General features: G+C 37.2%; 1 protein-coding gene across 1 annotated transcript in view; it reads right to left on the bottom strand.

Annotated features, from left to right (window-relative positions):
- Positions 1-11,254: 11,254 nt before the first annotated feature.
- LOC117337659 (protein disulfide-isomerase TMX3-like) overlaps positions 11,255-21,127 on the bottom strand; it is a 293,186-nt gene continuing 283,313 nt past the window's right edge. Inside the window, exon 14 of the mRNA XM_033898749.1 lies at positions 11,255-12,492. Coding sequence (XP_033754640.1) covers positions 12,443-12,492 — 50 coding nt within the window. The 3' untranslated portion in view covers positions 11,255-12,442. The remainder of the gene's footprint in view (positions 12,493-21,127) is intronic.

The raw sequence follows: 21,127 nt of genomic DNA, 5'->3' as shown, positions 1-21,127 counted from the left end.
AGTACACAGCACTACCATATTCTACCGCCATCATTTACTGATAGGATCTGTCTTGGCAAATTATTGAGTACGTCGAATCTATCTAAATATGTACAGGCGAATACAGGTATCTCGTTAATTGCCACGAAATCTGTCCAATATAATAACGAAAAATTTAAGAGAATGATTATCATCAATTACAAAATATACATATCTTACAGTTCTAGTTCTCCTGATACCTTTCCATGAACGCGCAAAAATCTGAGGAAACCGTTCTTCTAAATAGTTAATTCTCCTGTGCAACTCCAGTTTTTATGAAACTTTCAAACAATACTGCCATACATTTCTAGATATACTGTACACAGCTTTACAATATCTGTCTAATTATATCAGTTAATTGGTCTGTGCTAAGTTTCTACACTCCCATAGCTCTGTCTGATGTGTTTCCTGAGATTTTGCTCCACAAAAAACAAGAACATTTACCAATAAAGAGGAAACGTTCACAACCAGCTGGTTATCTATCACATGGTGATCATATACGTGGCGAGATCCCCAACAAAGACATTCCTATAGACCATTACATACTTATGTAATAATGGACATTATCGTACATGTGGATGTGGATATGACTAAAGCCTTTTTAAAATCTATTATTGCTTCTGTTTGATTTTTTAAATGTTGATGGTTTCGTAGATGTGTAACTATTTATAAGTAGAATAGAAACTGCATATAGCTTTGTAAAATGTATTTTATGTTCCGTTTGTCGTATCAAGATACTCGATTTTTCGGTAATTATATCCATGTGGTAAAAAATAGCATGACATTGTTATAATCTCCTGCTACTCTGCCATCCAGATTTTTTTTATCGATACAAATGGCACTCCAAAACATAAATATGGCACAATATCAAACATCTGTCAGAATATGAAAATATGACGTTACAGAAAATTTCTATTTTACGGTGTATTTGAAACGTTCTACACCAGCTTTGCTCTACACCACCGATCATGCGAGTTCATCAAGGACCTGTGATCACAATGAATTTGCATTTCATATTGTTTCTTTCGGAATGTTATGTTTCTATGTACAATTTTATCCAGTGATCATTTCTTAATATAAGAACATAATGGACACAATCTTATAGTTTTAACGTAAAGTACGGTGTATAAAAATACGTCCATTTGTCCCTCCGTCCATTGTCCTACTGTCCATTTGTCCCTCCGTCCATTGTCACATCGTCCATTGTCCTACCGTCCATTTGTCCCTCCGTCCATTGTCACATCGTCCATTGTCCTACCGTCCATTTGTCCCTCCGTCCATTGTCCTACCGTCCATTAGTCCCTCCGTTCATTGTCCAACCGTCCATTTGTCCCTCCGTCCATTGTCCAACCGTCCATTTGTCCCTCCGTCCATTGTCCTACCGTCCATTTGTCCCTCCGTTCATTGTCCTACCGTCCATTTGTCCCTCCGTCCATTTTCCCTCCGTACATTGTCACACCGTCCATTGTCACATCGTCCATTGTCCTACCGTCCATTTGTCCCTCCGTCCATTTGTCCCTCTGTACATTTTCCTATCGTCCATTTGTCCCTCCATCCATTGTCACACCGGCCATTTGTCCCACCGTACATTGTCAAACCGTCCATTGTCCTACCGTCCATCGCCCCATCGTTCATTTGTCCCTCTGTACATTGTCCTACCGTCCATTTGTCCCTCCGTCCATTGCCCTACCGTCCATTGTCCTACCGTCCATTTGTCCCTCCGTCCATTGTCCTACCGTCCATTTGTCCCTCCGTCCATTTTCCCTCCGTACATTGTCACACCGTCCATTGTCACATCGTCCATTGTCCTACCGTCCATTTGTCCCTCCGTCCATTTGTCCCTCTGTCCATTTTCCTATCGTCCATTTGTCCCTCCGTCCATTGTCACACCGACCATTTGTCCCACCGTACATTGTCAAACCGTCCATTGTCCTACCGTCCATTTGTCCCTCCGCCCATTTGTTTCTCTGTACATTGTCCTACCGTCCATTTGTCCCTCCGTCCATTGCCCTACCGTCCATTGTCCTACCGTCCATTTGTCCCTCCGTCCATTGTCCTACCGTCCATTTGTCCCTCCGTCCATTTGTCAATTGTATTTTTTATCTAACATATATTTATAAGTTGTAGTGCGACTCATTAAGAAGCCACGTGTTGTAGCTCTGTAGTCATCATATTTACGGATACGACCAATAAAATAGCTACTGACATATATACAGGAGTTGATGTATTTGTTCCGGAATAAAGAGTGACACTTTCCAGTGTTCCAGCGTCTTGTGAGATCTGCCTAAATGATCTACACTTGTATATCTCTTCTTGTGTTTCAGATGATCTTTATTGATGAATGTGCCAAACATTAGTAAGAAATATACGCTAACAATTGTCATACATCAACCAAGCTTTAGGGGGAAACCATGCACTCCAAACTAGTTTTTCCCGGAGATGTAGGGGTTTTGTGAGTATCTTTTTACAACTGTTTTTATAGAAACGTGATTCACTGCACAATAAACTACACAGATAAAATTGGTTTTGACATAGTAATGTTTTATCAAAGAAAGGAAAACACATGAAATAGCCTTGATTCTAAAGCAGGTTTACTCGTCTTTCTCCTTAAACTATCCCTACTTGATTTTTAACACGGGAAATAAGAGAAACATTTCCGTTTTTACATCAATAAAACACTATTGTCGTTCTTGTAATAGCTCCTCGTCCATGTCAAGGTGGTCTTCGGAGTTTTATTGCTAAGAATTGTAGATTTGCGGTTTATGGCAAGGTGCTAATTACCAGTAGTAACACTGATTAATAGCATGCTTACTATCAAATACGCGACTAACATGTCGTGAGAAAGGACAATTACGTGTCGTGAGAGAGGGCAATTACGTGTCGTGAGAGAGGGCAATTACGTGTTGTGATATTGCACACGTGTCGTGAGATAGGACAGTTACGTGTTGTGAAATTACACACGTGTCGTGAGATAGGACAGTTACGTGTCGTGATATAGGACAATTACGTGTTCTGATATAGGACAATTACGTGTTCTGATATAGCACCACACGTGTCGTGAGATAGGACAATTACGTGTTCTGATATAGCACCACACGTGTCGTGAGATAGGACAGTTACGTGTTGAGAGATTGCACACGTGTCGTGAGATAGGACAGTTACGTGTTGTGATATAGCACGTGTCTTGAGATAGGACAGTTACGTGTTGTGATATAGCACGTGTCGTGAGATAGGACAGTTACGTGTTGTGATATTGCACACGTGTCGTGAGATAGGACAATTACGTGTTGTGATATAGCACACGTGTCGTGAGATAGGACAATTACGTGTTGTGATATAGCACACGTGTCGTGAGATAGGACAATTACGTGTTGTGATATAGCACACGTGTCGTGAGATAGGACAGTTACGTGTTGTGAAATTACACACGTGTCGTGAGATAGGACAGTTACGTGTTGTGATATAGTACACGTGTCGTGAGATAGGACAGTTACGTGTTGTGATATAGTACACGTGTCGTGAGATAGGACAGTTACGTGTTGTGATATAGCACGTGTCGTGAGATAGGACAGTTACGTGTTGTGATATTGCACACGTGTCGTGAGATAGGAGAGTTACGTGTTGTGATATAGTACACGTGTCGTGAGATAGGACAGTTACGTGTTGTGATATAGCACACGTGTCGTGAGATAGGACAGTTACGTGTTGTGATATAGCACACGTGTCGTGAGATAGGACAATTACGTGTTGTGATATAGCACACGTGTCGTGAGATAGGACAGTTACGTGTTGTGATATAGCACACGTGTCGTGAGATAGATAGGACAATTACGTGTTGTGATATAGCACACGTGTCGTGAGATAGGACAATTACGTGTTGTGATATAGCACACGTGTCGTGAGATAGGACAGTTACGTGTTGTGAGATTACACACGTGTCGTGAGATAGGACAGTTACGTGTTGTGAGATTACACACGTGTCGTGAGATAGGACAGTTACGTGTTGTGATATAGCACACGTGTCGTGAGATAGGACAGTTACGTGTTGTGAGATTACACACGTGTCGTGAGATAGGACAGTTACGTGTTGTGAGATTACACACGTGTCGTGAGATAAGACAGTTACGTGTTGTGAGATTACACACGTGTCGTGAGATAGGACAGTTACGTGTTGTGAAATTACACACGTGTCGTGAGATAGGACAGTTACGTGTTGTGATATAGCACCACACGTGTCGTGAGATAGGACAGTTACGTGTTGTGATATAGCACATGTGTCGTGAGATAGGACAGTTACGTGTTGTGATATAGCACACGTGTCGTGAGATAGGACAGTTACGTGTTGTGAGATTACACACGTGTCGTGAGATAGGACAGTTACGTATTGTGAGATTACACACGTGTCGTGAGATAGGACAGTTACGTGTTGTGATATAGCACACGTGTCGTGAGATAGGACAGTTACGTGTTGTGATATAGCACATGTGTCGTGAGATAGGACAGTTACGTGCTGTGATATAGTACACGTGTCTTGAGATAGGACAGTTACGTGCCATGATATAGCATACTTTCGTGTTGCGATATAATACACTTACATGTCCGAGATTGTAAATTTACGTGTCACGAGTTATGACACGTGTTGTAAGAATGGACACTAACATGGATATGACACTTATATGTCGTGAGATAGTACACTAACGTGTTACGAGATAGTATGCATATGATACTCCTCGTGAGATAGGAATCGTAAGTGCTGTGAAATGACACGTGTTGTGAGATAGCTCACTTTCGTGTTGTGTGATATGAGATTTCATGTCTTGTGATACGACACTTCCATGTTGTGAGACATGCAGATATGGAACTTAAGAGTTTTGAGATAGGGTAGTTGTGTGTTATAAGATAGGACAGTTGTATGCTTTGAGATACATGTAGGACACTTTTTTTTGAGAAATAGGCCACTCTGTGTTATGGTATACATGTAGGACACTTTTTTTTTTTGAGAAATAGGCCACTCTGTGTTATGGTATAGGACACATCTATATTTTTAGAAATGATGCTTGTGAGATAGGACACATTCATATTGTGAGAGAGGACACTTGTGTCGTGAAATATGACACGTCTGTGTTATGAGAGAGGACACTTGTATCGTGAAATATGACACTTCTGTGTTGTGAGGTAGGACACTTGTGTCGTGAAATATGACACTTCTGTGTTGTGAGAGAGGACACTTGTGTCATGAAATATGACACGTCTGTGTTATGAGAGAGGATACTTGTATCGTGAAATATGACACTTCTGTGTTGTGAGGTAGGACACTTGTGTCGTGAAATATGACACTTCTGTGTTGTGAGAGAGGACACTTGTGTCGTGAAATATGACACGTCTGTGTTATGAGAGAGGACACTTGTATCGTGAAATATGACACTTCTGTGTTGTGAGGTAGGACACTTGTGTCGTGAAATATGACACTTCTGTGTTGTGAGAGAGGACACTTGTGTCATGAAATATGACACGTCTGTGTTATGAGAGAGGACACTTGTGTCGTGAAATATGACACGTCTGTTTTATGAGAGAGGACACTTGTGTCGTGAAATATGACACGTCTGTGTTATGAGAGAGGACACTTGTGTCGTGAAATATGACACGTCTGTGTTATGAGAGAGGACACTTGTGTCGTGAAATATGACACTTTTGTGTTATGAGAGAGGACACTTGTGTCGTGAAATATGACACGTCTGTGTTATGAGAGAGGACACTTGTGTCGTGAAATATGACTTTTGTGTCGTGAAATATGACACTTTTGTGTTATGAGAGAGGACACTTGTGTCGTGAAATATGACACGTCTGTGTTATGAGAGAGGACACTTGTGTCGTGAACTATGACACTTCTGTGTTGTGAGGTAGGACACTTGTGTCGTGAAATATGACACGTCTGTGTTATGAGAGAGGACACTTGTGTCGTGAAATATGACACGTCTGTGTTATGAGAGAGGACACTTGTGTCGTGAACTATGACACTTCTGTGTTGTGAGAGAGGACACTTGTGTCGTGAAATATGACACTTCTGTGTTATGAGAGAGGACACTTGTGTCGTGAAATATGACACTTCTGTGTTGTGAGAGAGGACACTTGTGTCGTGAAATATGACACTTCTGTGTTATGAGAGAGGACACTTGTGTCGTGAAATATGACACTTCTGTGTTGTGAGGTAGGACACTTGTGTCGTGAAATATGACACGTCTGTGTTGTGAGAGAGGACACTTGTGTCGTGAAATATGACACTTCTGTGTTGTGAGAGAGGACACTTGTGTCGTGAAATATGACACTTCTGTGTCGTGAAATATGACACTTCTGTATTATGAAATATGTCACTTCTGTGTTACTTTACTTGTGTTGTGTAATATGACATTTTCATGTTCTGAGAATGGACACTTTCTTTTAAAGAATTATGGTAGTAAAACAAAAAGCTCAATTTCAGATTTATTGTAAACACCACAGATACAGAGAAAATAAAACCTTCAGTGATACACTGCGTTGATCTCAATTACTTCAGTTATTTATACCGCTGAATTTTACAATCAAATTCCATGGAAATACTCTTTTTCCAAGACATGTTGTTCGAAAACCTGATTATAATCCATGTACACAGATATACGCAAAAATTCTCAAACTATAAAATCTTAATGTTTCTGTTACTGAAGATCGTGACCATAAAACAAAAACAAGTGTATTTATTTTCAAATCTTAAAAATAATTGTGTTCGGAGATTATAACAAATTAATGCTAAAAAGTTTAATCTTATAGTTAATTGATAAGTGAAATAATTATCTTATTTCAGTTTTTTAATGATTGATGAAAGAAAATACCTGGATTAACAAGATCCAAATGTTGATCTATACAAATTAAGAAACATTACAATCATTATTACAATTCCCAAGTCATAACTGATGTCCTCACACTCATACCGACAACTTCATCCTCAACAGAACAGCTCACTGATATGAGAACTTCTATGTCACATAATCTCTCGTTACACCTTCATATCCTACATGCTTTATACTCCGATTTATACATTTAAATATTCTGGGTTGTTCATTTCATTTATACGACTCGCACTTAACAAAAACGTACTGATTAAAAAAAAAAAAATACACATCGCAAAACAAGAAGCAGAGTTAATGTTAGCAAACAAACAAAAGCAACAATATTCCAAAGAAAAACTACTTTAAGCAAATTGGATAAAAGAAGAAAATAACTGATACATCAAACTGATTTACGACAACAAAATTTGTTTACACATAAAGGAGAGTTAAGCTACATGTTTCTCTATTCTATTGATTGTTTTAATTAATACAATTAATACAATGTTATACACAGATGGGTGTAAGTGACAATATTAAAATGACAAAATATTTTATTAGAAAATGATATACAATGTGAAGCATAATCATCAAAATGCCTACCAATTAAACACTACCTTACTGGTAATTTGTAGGTCAATATTTCACCAATCATTTCTGAACTATGCTGTGTCTTTGTGTTACAGCTAATAAAACAAAATATCTGTTAACAATTTTATCAAACTAAAGTTGGATATCAACACTGTCAAACTATCTAACATACAGTTGTGGCCTTGATGGATTACAGCTTCAATTCTTCACGATTCTGTATACACAATAAAATGGTCCAGCTAGCACCTCATTTAAAAAAAATAATTGTCCAGCTTAATTCTTATGCTTGTTAATTATCTCCCCCTAGTTTGAAAAGACCAAAATAATAGATTATAGCTTAATGATATTTATAACTGTAATATTTTAGAGAAGGGGACCAGTCAGTAGCAAACAAATTTTAAATATCAGCTCATTCTTAAACAGGAAAGGCTCATTATGAGTATAATGAATTCATTTTCTGAATTATTTTTCAGATTTGATATACATGTAGGATCAGTTGAAAAAGAATATAAACATATTCTAATCTTACTATGAATCATGCATGTTCATGTTACACTATAAACATAACTGCCCAGAGGGATCTTTGTGCCATTATATCAGTTTTATTGGTTCTATCTCAGACTGATTCTTTCCCTAATTGACCCTTTTCATCCTTTCATTTTTAATCATTTGGTTAGAAGTTTAAGGGGAGCTATTTGCAACCTAAGAGAGATCTGAGAAGAATATTCTGTGGACAAGAAATACAATAACAAACTTCAACTATCAAAATCATAAGATGGCTGTCTATCAGCCAATTTATATTCCAATCAAACTCAAAATTAAATGGATATAACTATAGGGACCAAGGGGATATAATATGATCAATATTAAGAAACATATCTTTCCAATAATTCTCAAGAAATACAGCAAACGTCAACTGTCAAAATCATAGTTGGTCGTCTGTCCGCCATTTTGTTTTTTGGATCAGACTCAAAATTAAATAGATACAACTATGGATAACAAAGTTTGGAATTAAAATTAATTTTTCTTTCTCGTATATCATAGCTGATATATCAGAAACTTCTATACTGTATGATTTAATAGGAACACAACAATACAAAATAATTTGACATCAAATAAAGTTAGAGTGTCTAGCACCAGCGATAAATGTAGGTAAAGTGATATCAGTACAGTTAGACATCACAGACAATAAATGCGATATATATACAACACAGTACCATTGGAAACTTATGTTAACATTTATGACACAATTATATCTGTCAAAATTAATATCTTTAGATTGAATGGCTCAGCCTATATTATAGTACCTTCAATTTCTCAAGGTCATTCCTACAGTTTCAAATATGGGGAAAAGTTATGTTGTTTAATTGACAAAGCGTTGAAATTATGGGACCACAAACAAAAGTTACAGTCTAACTAAATAAGAGTTGTCTTTCTTTATTCACTCTTCACAGATGAAATTCTTATTCTCAATCTCTTCTATACACACAACAAAATGTTGGTCACAGGTGAACAATATTTTCACTACTTAAGCTTCCAAAGATAATTTTCATCTGATGCAGGTGAAATACATGTAAGATAATGAATAGCACAGGCCATTCATTGAAGATTTAGGAAATTACTTCTGTGAAGGACAGGGTGTGACCAAACTGACTACTCAGTAAAAAGTCTATTTCTTGGTTTATAATGATGTACTTTTATTTCCAGTGCAGAGAGAGTAAGAGAGGGAGAACATGTCTGTGTTGAAATTGATATGTATGTCTAGTTTTTAAGGATCTGTCTGTTATGTACTCTTAATGAACGCCAAAATGAAAGTAAAGGGAAATCAATCAATGACATATTTAAGTCGCTTTTCACACCTGCAGGATATATTCCTGTGAAAGAAAAAAATGTTTACTGGATCTAGAAATGCTGGGATATATTACAGATGTTATATTTCGGAACAAAAATATCATGAGTAAGTTAATATCATATGTATATTGATGATCCAACTAGATCAGCAGAATTTTTGGGGAAAAAATATGGATCATATTTATATATATATTATAAATATACTTGCAGGGAAAAAAAAATGAAAAAAACCCAACTGGTTTAAGCATTGCTGAAATCCTCGTTTTTAACATTGCTGAAATGCCTGATTTAAAATAACTGAAAACCCAGTTTAAACATTGCTGAAACCCTGGTTTTAACATTAATATTACTGAAAAGCTTGTAACACTGCCAAAACCTTAGTCTCAACACCAGAGACACCAATACCAATACTGTAGCTTACTTCAAAGTCAAACTGAAGAAATTTTACACCAATTATCACAATTCTATAACAAGTTTTTTTAAATACAGATATTCTAAAAAATGGGAAAGTACATTTTCACCAAACTCTGCTCTGCCAATCTAAACAGACGCCTGTTTTTGTAACATTAAATTGGTCGGGTTCTCAGGACACAGAACCTACGTACGTGAATGATAGAATAGCTTCTCTTCTCCTTCAAGAGGAAAAATAAAACAGCTAATTTGTGGAGCCAGTAGTATGGATTGAGAAATATAAAAGACATATTCTGGGCTTCTCTGTAATCCATTAATACTTAAAAGCGCATGATCATCCCAAGTCCTATGTCTCTGAAGCCTGGCTATAAATAGATCACTGGTTCTCTACGATAACAATCCTTGCCTATGTCTCTGAAGCCTGGCTAGAAATAGATCACTGGTTCTCTAGGATAATAGTCCTTGTTCTATATGTCTCTGAACCCTGGCTATAAATAGATCATTGCTTCTCTACGATAACAGTCCTCATTCTATGTCTCTGAACCCTGGCTATAAATAGATCATTGCTTCTCTACGATAACAGTCCTCATCCTATGTCTCTGAACCCTGGCTATAAATAGATCATTGCTTCTCTACAATAACAGTCCTCATCCTATGTCTCTGAACCCTGGCTATGAATAGATCATTGCTTCTCTATAGAACAACCACTTGAAAATATGGTTCTTGAATTATGTTTTGGAACCTTCATGGAGTAATTATTTTCTACACAAGAGGCCAATAATTCCTGTATCATTCATCTACATATGAATATTTAATGGTAACAGCAAAACACTATAATTTAGATATAGTTCAGTTGAAAAGAACTCAACTGAACTATTCAAAGATTCTTGGAACTTGTGGCTTATAGATGACATTAAAGCACAACATTCTTGTATTCTAGTTACATGTATTTACTATAACTCTTTCCGTACACCGTGTTAGTACTTAATAGGATCGCCCCACAGAAGTTTGAATAAAAGGCAGACTACAGGTGCATTTTTAGTGTCTTGTTTTTTCCATATAGAAACACAAAGGTTATAGTGTATATCATCTAGTGATTTTAAGAAATAATTAACTAAATCATATCTAGACATTGCATTGAACACTTCGGTTTTCTAGACAGTGATATCCATGGTGAAAGTGCAGCAAGTTGCCATATTGTTTACATTAACCAACCTATGTAGAAAATATTATCTATTACTAATCACCAAAAATATGTAACTTGAATGAAATGGACACGGATTTAGCAACCAAAATGTTTGTTTTGGAAGTCTTGAACATGCCAATGAATTGAATGATTGTATGTGTTAGTTGCTGTTTTCAACAAATCAACACTTAAAAAAAGTCAGCGTAGCCTATTGACTAGTCGACAACATGCAGGAGATCTCCCGAGAGGGAGCACATTTTTGTCCACAACAACGATATAGAAAAAATATATTCAAAACTGATCAAAACTTTTTTTTTCTGCCAATTAAAACCCGATATAGATTTCATCAAATTTTATTGTACAACAAACATTAGTAAAAAAAATAGTGATGAAAACCACTATCTCCAACATCTCACCAACATTATGAATATCTGTGATGTCCCCTGTAATTATAGAGCTGTCATTGATAGGAGTTTTGAGTATCGATATATTTAAAGAAAAAGATGTGCATGTATATCAAACAATGGTGTTGTTGAGACGAGAATGTCCAATAAAGTTTACCATTCAATAAAAAGGCTCTCTAGTTGCTGTTTTTGACAAATTAACATACCACCAATGTAATAATGTACCTGCGCCATCTGTTATCAAGTTTACTCAAATCAAATCATGCATGGTGCAGACTGCAAAAGTTAAAGACGTTTCCTTCCGCCATGCTTATTTCATTGGTAATGCGTTTTTGAGACCCTGGCTAAAGGGGAATAATAACGTTTCAAATGGAACCGTAATACAAAGTTTACAAAATACCTCCCGTTTTTCTGTTGTAATTATGTTAAATGTTTTTAAGATTGTATTTGTTGTTGACCTTTGTTTACAAGATTGAATCATTTACAGCAGTAAAGAAGCCTAGCGACGTGAAAATGAACGAAAAGTTTTTTTTTTAGAAATCTGAAGGAGTGATTGTTTTGTGTATTAAATAATACAGATGTAGGCAAAATGGCTGCTCTCAACTAGCAAGAACGGACAAGAGTAGAAAGACAGAGATATCCAGTAAAATTACCATTTTATCATATCATATACAGTTTATGCCACAGTTGTCTACCTTTGGATCAATTCCCTGAAAAAAGAAGCGATATCATATCAGGAGATGAGAATTGAAAACACATTTTGTTGATGACAGCTCTACCTGTAATGCCTTTTTGGTGTCACGAGGGTAGTTTTTTTATGTATTGTGATTCCATTCACAATCATGTGTATATGTCATAATGATGTCACTGATGTGTATGTGAAGTTGAAAGCTGGTCTAATCTGAAATGTCCCATTATACCATTCTGACTTTGAGATTTTTGGAGTTATAAAATTTATCCCATCATGCATCATTCTGACTTTTGAGATTTTTGGAGTTATAAAATATATTCCATCATGCATCATTCTGACTTTTGAAACTTTGGGAGTAATAAAATATATCCCATCATGCATCATTCTGACTTGAGAGATGTGGAGTTAAAACAACACATCCCATCATAGATCACTCTGACTTCTCATGTCCTTGTACTGCACTAGGCTGTTCAGTATCATCTGAAAAAGAAAATGTGAATAGTGATGAACAAATAAATTTCCTTAAAACACCATTCAAGAGGATAATGATGGATTTACATGTATATTCTGTAATGTGTTAACAGTTTACTTCAACTTTCAACTTTGATGCACAGAAGTTGTAACCTTCAGCAACACAATTATAGGACACCAACTTCTGTTTATCAGTCCTCTTGATGCAGATTCTGATAATTAATACTAAAGTTCCTGTATCCTGATTTATACAGGGTATATTTACTGTAATGGAGCTTAATTCACATGTGAATGTTGACACAGTTCTTACATTTTGACCGACTTATCAACCTGCAATAATAGTTGACTTTTATGACTAACTAAAAGATAACTATTATGACTAACTACTATAAGCTCTAAGACAAAAAGATAACAAAATGCTGAGTGTTCCAACGTCTGTGTGGAGTGAGGAATGATATACATGCCTCATATACTAAAGACACATACCGGACAAGCCCATTTGTTTTTCTGTTAGCTGGGGACATTTCTCAATGTGGGTGTTAATGTAGAGAAAACTATAGAGTAATTTAACAAATTATACATGTAGGGTGGTATTCTCTGCCTTAATGAAGTACAGTTTATATAGAATGTTGTAAACGATTAGAAATATATTTCCGTAAACAAAAACATATGTTCTGCATTATAAGTGTTATGCATAACTGTTTTAGACTTATTACAACTTTGACCTAGAGGTGAAGGTTTAGTGATAGATTCTCAACGACTTCCTGTGTGTTGAACAGGTAAGGTCCATGGACCTAGATACCTGCTGACTACCTGTGTGTACAGGTGAAGGTCCATTGACCTAGATACCTGCTGACTACCTGTGTGTACAGGTGAAGGTCCATTGACCTAGATACCTGCTGACTTCCTGTGTGAAGCTCAGGTGAAGGTCCATTGACCTAGATACCTGCTGACTTCCTGTGTGAAGCTCAGGTGAAGGTCCATTGACCTAGATACCTGCTGACTTCCTGTGTGTAGTCCAGGTGAAGGTCCATTGACCTAGTTACCTGCTGACTTCCTGTGTGTAGTCCAGGTGAAGGTCCATTGACCTAGTTACCTGCTGACTTCCTGTGTGTAGTACAGGTGAAGGTCCATTATAAGTGTTATGCATAACTGTTTTAGACTTATTACAACTTTGACCTAGAGGTGAAGGTTTAGTGATAGATTCTCAAAGACTTCCTGTGTGTTGAACAGGTGAAGGTCCACTGACCTAGATACCTGCTGACTTCCTGTGTGTAGTACAGGTGAAGGTCCATTGACCTAGATACCTGCTGACTTCCTGTGTGTAGTACAGGTGAAGGTCCACTGACCTAGATACCTGCTGACTACCTGTGTGTACAGGTGAAGGTCCATTGACCTAGTTACCTGCTGACTTCCTGTGTGTAGTACAGGTGAAGGTCCACTGACCTAGATACCTGCGGACTTCCTGTGTGTAGTACAGGTGAAGGTCCACTGACCTAGATACCTGCTGACTTCCTGTGTGAAGCTCAGGTGAAGGTCCATTGACCTAGTTACCTGCGGACTTCCTGTGTGTAGTACAGGTGAAGGTCAGTGGACTACAACTACATTACAATATACATTTTATTACAATAAACATTTTGAAATAATGCTTTAAAAATTATGGCCTAACAAGGTTTGAATGTATTAAAGATAATTTAAAATTTAGACCACATTATTTTGTTTTCTATTGCATAAGCAGAAGAATATTTTACACAAACAATATTTATCACAAAATAGACCTGACCTCCTTTGAATTTATCTACATGTATATCATTTGTTTGCATATGTCACTAGTGCAATATACCCTAGAGCGTTTTTCATTAGCCTAGCCATTAGCAAAAGAAAAATCTCATACGAAATGAAAACTCATTAAAAATCCAATGTATATTTTCATACATTAATATTCAATATTACTAATAAGGGTCCATTGGAGGGCCACAACATACGCCCGACGCAATATTTGACACTTGGAAGGGGGTATACGTAGTTTCACAGGTTGTAATGCTCCGGCTCATCAAGATGTATATTTGTGTTAAGTATGGAGAGCCTGGGTCGGGTAGTATTGAAGTTATGGTTCGGATAAGCAAAATCATCAAAGAGCAATAACTCCGCTAATAAGGGGGTAAGGGGCATAATTTTGGTATATGTGACACTCCAGCTCATCTAGATGTATATTTGTTTTAAGTATGGAGAGCTCAACACCATATGTGCCAGAAGTAAAATCATCAAAGGGGAATAACGTACTCCACAAATGAGGGGTAAGGGGCATGATTTTGGTATGTGACACTCCGGCTCATCAATATGTATATTTGTGTCAAGTATGGAGAGCCTGGGTCGAGTAGTACTGGGGTTATGGTCCGGACGAGTAAAATCATCAAAGGGGAATAACTGCACAAATCAGGGGGTAAGGGGCATGATTTTGGTATGCGACACTCCGGCTCATCAATATGTATATTTGTGTCAAGTATGGAGAGTCTGGGTTGAGTAGTACTGGAGTTATGGTCCGGACAAGTAAAATCATCAAAGGGGAATAACTCCGCAAAGACGGGGGTAAGGGGCATGATTTTGGTATGCGACACTCCGGCTCATCAATATGTATATTTGTGTCAAGTATGGAGAGTCTGGGTTGAGTAGTACTGGGGTTATGGTCCGGATAAGTAAAATCATCAAAGGGGAATAACTTCGCAAATACGGGGGTAAGGGGCATGATTTTGGTATGCGATGTGCCCGAAGTAAAATCATCAAAGGAGAATAACTCCACAAATAGGAGGGTAAGGGGCATGATTTTGGTATGTGACACTCCGTCTCATCAAGATGTATATTTGTGTCAAGTATGGAGAGCCTGGGTCGAGTAGTATTGGAGTTATGGTCCGGACAAGTAAAATCATCAAAGGGGAATAACTCCGCAAATACGGGGGTAAGGGGCATGATTTTGGTATGCGACACTCTGGCTCATCAATATATATATTTGTGTCAAGTATGGAGAGCCTGGGTCGAGTAGTACAGGAGATATGGTCCGGACACCATATGTGCCCACCCACCTGGCCGCCCACCAACATAACATAATACGTCCTGTCTTTCGTCGGGCGTTTAAAAACAGGAAAATATCTATACCGTATATGATCTGATAAGGGTGCCTAAGGGCGCCCCTGCCTTTTTTCCAAGAAAAAAATCTTTGAGTGTCAAAATGGTGTTCAAAAGTTATAATTCATGTGAAATGTTTGGCTATTATACTTTAAGTGTTCAATTTAAAAAGACAATTTTCTTCAGCAAATTTAGTCACTGGAATACAAGTTTTCGCCACATTTTGTCTATTCCTACAGATGTCAGTGCAAAGTGCAGCTGAAACTAAACACACATACAAATAATAACTTATCATCTTTATTTGAAGATAAAGTAAAAGACTTCATCCATGTTGTTAACTAACTGATGTTAAGAACAGAAAGTATTAGTAAAAGACATTGTGATTCAATTACTAGGTCAAAGAAAACGATGTCTGATATGATCTGGGAAATCACCTGTGTCTATATAATAGAACACAAAAGAGTTCCATTCGAACATAAATGGTGGAACACACGTTCGTCTGGTCTAAAGAACAACTGGCATGGTTTACAAGTTTACAGGAATATTCAAGTGATGTTTAAGCTTAATATACAATAATGAATAGATATCTTCATCTGGAAAATTTTTATGACTGAATATTTTACCGTTTCCATAGCCTTGGGTATTCTGCTACAAGGTATAGTCTGTTTCATAAAACTTCAGAATAACGAATCTGAATAAGGGCGCCCCCACTCTCAATTACCCGCACCCTGCACCCTTATTAGGTCATATACGGTATATATATTTTCTATTACACTTAATTTACACGACAGAAATATGATTTACAATTCAGATACCTTTGTAGCAAGGGCAAGATTGACTAAATTAGTACCATGAAGATCAATACCAGTCATGTTTAATTACCCCCGTAGTTCAGCCACAGCCAGTCATGTTTAATTACCCCCGTAGTTCAGCCACAGCTGTCATTCAGAACACATAAACTAAGAACTGAAATACAATCATTCTTTTATAAAAGTTTTAGTACAAAATACTTGCCCTCTAAATCTGTGTAACATTAATTTGTAACATTGTGACATTGTAGACTGCCGAAGTTTTGATGTTACAAGTGAGGGTGTGAATTTCTCACCTCAACACTTATAAACCCCAAAGGTAAATAATTCATTAAGGATGGCCAAGTAAGACATCCAGGTGGGCTGTCTATAAATCTTACCAGTCGTACTCTTTATCTTTGATTTATTTACACCTGTGTTGAGGTTTGTAAATCAAAGGTACAGGATTGTTTTTATGTTATACAGGTATGCTCATGTAAGGCTGGCCTTGTGAGGGAGATACCTATGTATGGTGAGTGTGTGTGTTTTTAGAGGCTGCAGTATCTCTGCCTCATTGTGATAGTGTTGAACTGATGCTGACTTTATAGTGCTACCTCACTGAAGCATAATGCCAAAAACACCAGCAGGACACCCCACCCGGTCACATTATACTGACAATGGGCTAACCATTCATCCTGCTCCCTATATGTTGAGCATTAAGTAGGAGTGGCAACTAGCTATCATTTTCTAGAGGCTCTGGTATGTCTCGGCCAGGGGACAGAACCCAAAGCCTTCCTTGAAATGTGATGAATGCTCAATGAAATGCCAAAAGTGAGGCAATGTTGTGGGTGACATTAGGAAAAAGAAAGTTGTTTAGAAAGAAGAAAGGAGTTCAATTCAGATTTCAAACTTAGTTGCCTCTTACAAATCAATTTGCTATGGAAGCAGAGGAGGTATATTTCTTATATGCCCTACCTGTAGGGAATGTTTGTCACAACAATCATAATTTAAATTATATGACTAGAAGTGTCGCCAGGATGGCTGACAAATACCCCGCCAATCTGCATGTCAGTCAATGGACAACTGTTATTTAGAGGCTAACTAAGATAACATGTACATGCCCCTATTTCTGAAATTCAGAATGGCTGGAATATGTGTTGTTCATAATAAAGAAAATTTAGTCATAAGTTATGTTGAAATCAGTCCACAGGTTTTGGAAGAGTTGTCTGGACAATAAAAACCTGTTTATAGTGACCAGTTACCATGGCAACAAAAATTTGAAATTTAAACAGCTGCACGCACATGCACATGTTCCCTAAGAGGAGTTGTTCAGACAAGAAAACCTATGAATAGTGACCAGTAACCATGGCAACCAAAATTTTGGAATTTAAACAGCTGCATGCAAATCTACACATGGACAGAAGACAGACAACCTAATTCCAGTATACCCCCCCCCCCCCCATAACTTCGTTGTGGGGGTATTATTATGTAATATTGTAATAGATTTTATGCAATTCAGTGTAGGAATGAGCAGCCCCTAAGAACGCCAAAAGTTTAAGTAATTAGGCCTGAACAAATTATAGGTTCCATTTAATAAATTTTTGAACTTCATTACTGTTTGTTGTGTTGTGTATAAAGTACGTATAAAACAGACCGAGAGGAAACCTATAGTTCTCCAGGGTATCACAAATAGGGAACTAATAAGTATAGATATAAGGTCTTATTAATATTAATTTTTCACAATGGGGGAAATTGCAGCAATAGGATTTTCAGCAAATTGAGGATATAATTTTGTTGGTGTTTATTAAGATGCAGCATTACAAACCCCACATCAGACCAGCCCACTCCCTTAAGCCTAGGCTCAGTTACAACCACAATAACAGCAGCACCATCAATCAATCATGCAGGTTCTTTTTTTTCAGAAGTAAACTGTCAATGAGAAACATGAAAATATCCCTATCTCAAGGGTGAAGAGACAAAATATGCACACAGGTCTTGTTTTAAATAAACCCGTCCAGGTGAAAAGCGAACTAGACAAGAATAAAGTAGTGGTCATTAATATTATATTGGTAAACAATCAGTTTACTGATGGTCCTTGATTTGTTTTGCCAGCTCCAGTTTGGCTCAAGCAGCTTTAAAATCTTACATAATGACAATTATTTGAAAATACTCTCCTGCTAATGAAATGTCAGTGAGTTGAAATAACATAACGGGAAGAGAAAACTTAGAAGGTAAGTAAATGTAGCAGTGTGAATGATCGGTACAGTGCAACATTGCTACAGCAAATTTAACTTATTTTTAACGTAAAATTCCTTGTTGCTAACAACCATATCATAGGTTTTTTTAAGTCTATTAACTTCATATCAACACCTTCAGGTGCAATGATGTCTTTATTTAAATAGGGCCAAATGAAGTCCCTTGCTTGAATGTACCATTCTAATGAAAACCTCTCCTGGTTCATAATGCAGACACCTGCCAAATATACTGTCACATGTCCTTTATACTGACACCTGTCCATTATACTGACACCTGTCCATTATGCTGACACCTGTCATTTATACTGACACCTGTCCATTATGCTGACACCTGTCCATTATACTGACACCGATCCATTATACTGACACCTGTCCATTATACTGACATCTGTCCATTATACTGACACCTGTCCATTATATTGACACCTGTCCATTATGCTGACACCTGTCCATTATACTGACACCTGTCCATTATGCTGACACCTGTCCATTATACTGACACGGATCCATTATACTGACACCTGTCCATTATACTGACATCTGTCCATTATACTGACACCTGTCCATTATGCTGACACCTGTCCATTATACTGACACCTGTCCATTATACTGACACCTGTCCATTACACTGACACCTGTCCATTACACTGACACCTGTCCATTATACTGACACCTGTCCATTATACTGACACCTGTCCATTATACCACTTGTCCATTATACTGACACCTGTCCATTATACCAACACCTGTCCATTATACCACTCGTCCATTATACTGACACCTGTCCATTTTAATGACACCTGTTCATTATACTGACACCTGTCCATTATACTGACACCATTAAACTGACACCTGCCCATCATACTGACACCTGTCCATCATACTGACACCTGTCCATTATACTGACACCTGTCCTTTATACTGACACCAGTCCATCATACTGACACCTGTCAATCATACTGACACCTGCCCATTATACTGACACCTGTTCATTATACTGACACCTGCCCATTATACTGACACCCGTCCTTTATACTGACACCTACCCATTATACTGACACCTGTCCTTTATACAGACAATGGCCCATTAGCAGGGAGCAAGTTCCATTTTTATTGACTTTAGTTTGATATAATAAGGTATGGAAGGAGTTGGCTTTTATACATATACATCAGTCAATCACCACAGTTAAAAACATCGAATCAAAGTGCCATGGCAAGGCCACTCAATGGTGAAGAGGGATCAAAATGAAGGAGTAAAGCAAGTAGTGTATAAATATCAAATGGCAGGAAACAGGAAGACAGTTTTATTTCTAATGTAATTGTACATTCCTGGATGGTTACAGATGATGATCATATTATTTTTAGGAAGGTGATAGACTTTGAAAAGGCTGTGGCTGTACATGTTAGTATTCTGCAGAAGAATGCACACTTACTTTTTAAAGTTCACTTGGCATACTATGATGATATATAGCTGTAACCTGACAGACAGGTGGGATAAACAGCTAAGGTAAACTTATTGGACTGCCATCAATGCCTGGTGAACTTCATCATACTTATGACAAATGTTTGTTTCTATTGTTCAATTCTTAGATAGGTAGTGTTTAAATGTCCCTCGAGATCATTTCCTTGCCATAAAGTACTGTCCCCCATATTTTTGTTTGTTTTCAATGATGATCATTCAAATTAATGCTATTTCTACGTATCAATTGATCTGGATCAAGATTTAATGTTTCATCCCTGATACTTTTTGCAGCTTTTTGTTAAATTTGTTTCAGAAAATCATTGTTTGTTGTACCGATGAATGGGCCTACCTTATCTATTTTGGTGATCTGTGGAATTGTGTACTCATATGTTACATTAAACCATGCCAACTCTTTATTGCTATTTGAATCTCTGTTGTGGAAATGAGCTAGGTTTTACCTGAATAATCAATTTGACTAGCTCAACCAGCATGGCCATTTATGTATTTCTTGGAAATGATGCCAGAACCAATCAGAAGTTTTCTACTTTCACTTTAAGTCTCAAATATAGAAACATTCCGAAAATTTCACACTCTGATTGCCAATGAAAAATGTGAGTCTAAAAACAATATTCGATGGGTGTGTGCCATGTTATCAACCCATGATATTGTCATAGAAATGTGTTCTGAATGATAGGGTCCTCACTGATACATTAATTAAATGCTGAAGCCACAGCACCTTTAAAAGGAAAAGACAGATTTGTGCTATTTTGCTCTACATTATCTTGAATTGGGAGGACATTTCTTTTAAGAAAACTCCAACATGTAAGAAATATTTGAAAACTTCGACTTTTATCAAGATCTAAAACTGACATCTTAAACAAATACATTTTTGAAAAAAGAAATTAGGCAGAAGCTACATTTATATCTTAGTTCTGAAACAGGAAAACAATATACGGTTCAAGTTAGTAAATAAATAACTTTTCAGACTTATAAATTCTAAAGGAAGCTAAAATGTA

This window comes from Pecten maximus, chromosome 11 (genome assembly GCF_902652985.1).
Source record: "Pecten maximus chromosome 11, xPecMax1.1, whole genome shotgun sequence".
NCBI classification, from domain to species: Eukaryota; Metazoa; Mollusca; class Bivalvia; order Pectinida; family Pectinidae; genus Pecten; species Pecten maximus.
The sequence above is the reverse complement of the archived record's forward strand: the minus strand, read 5'-3'. Positions and strand labels throughout refer to the sequence as shown.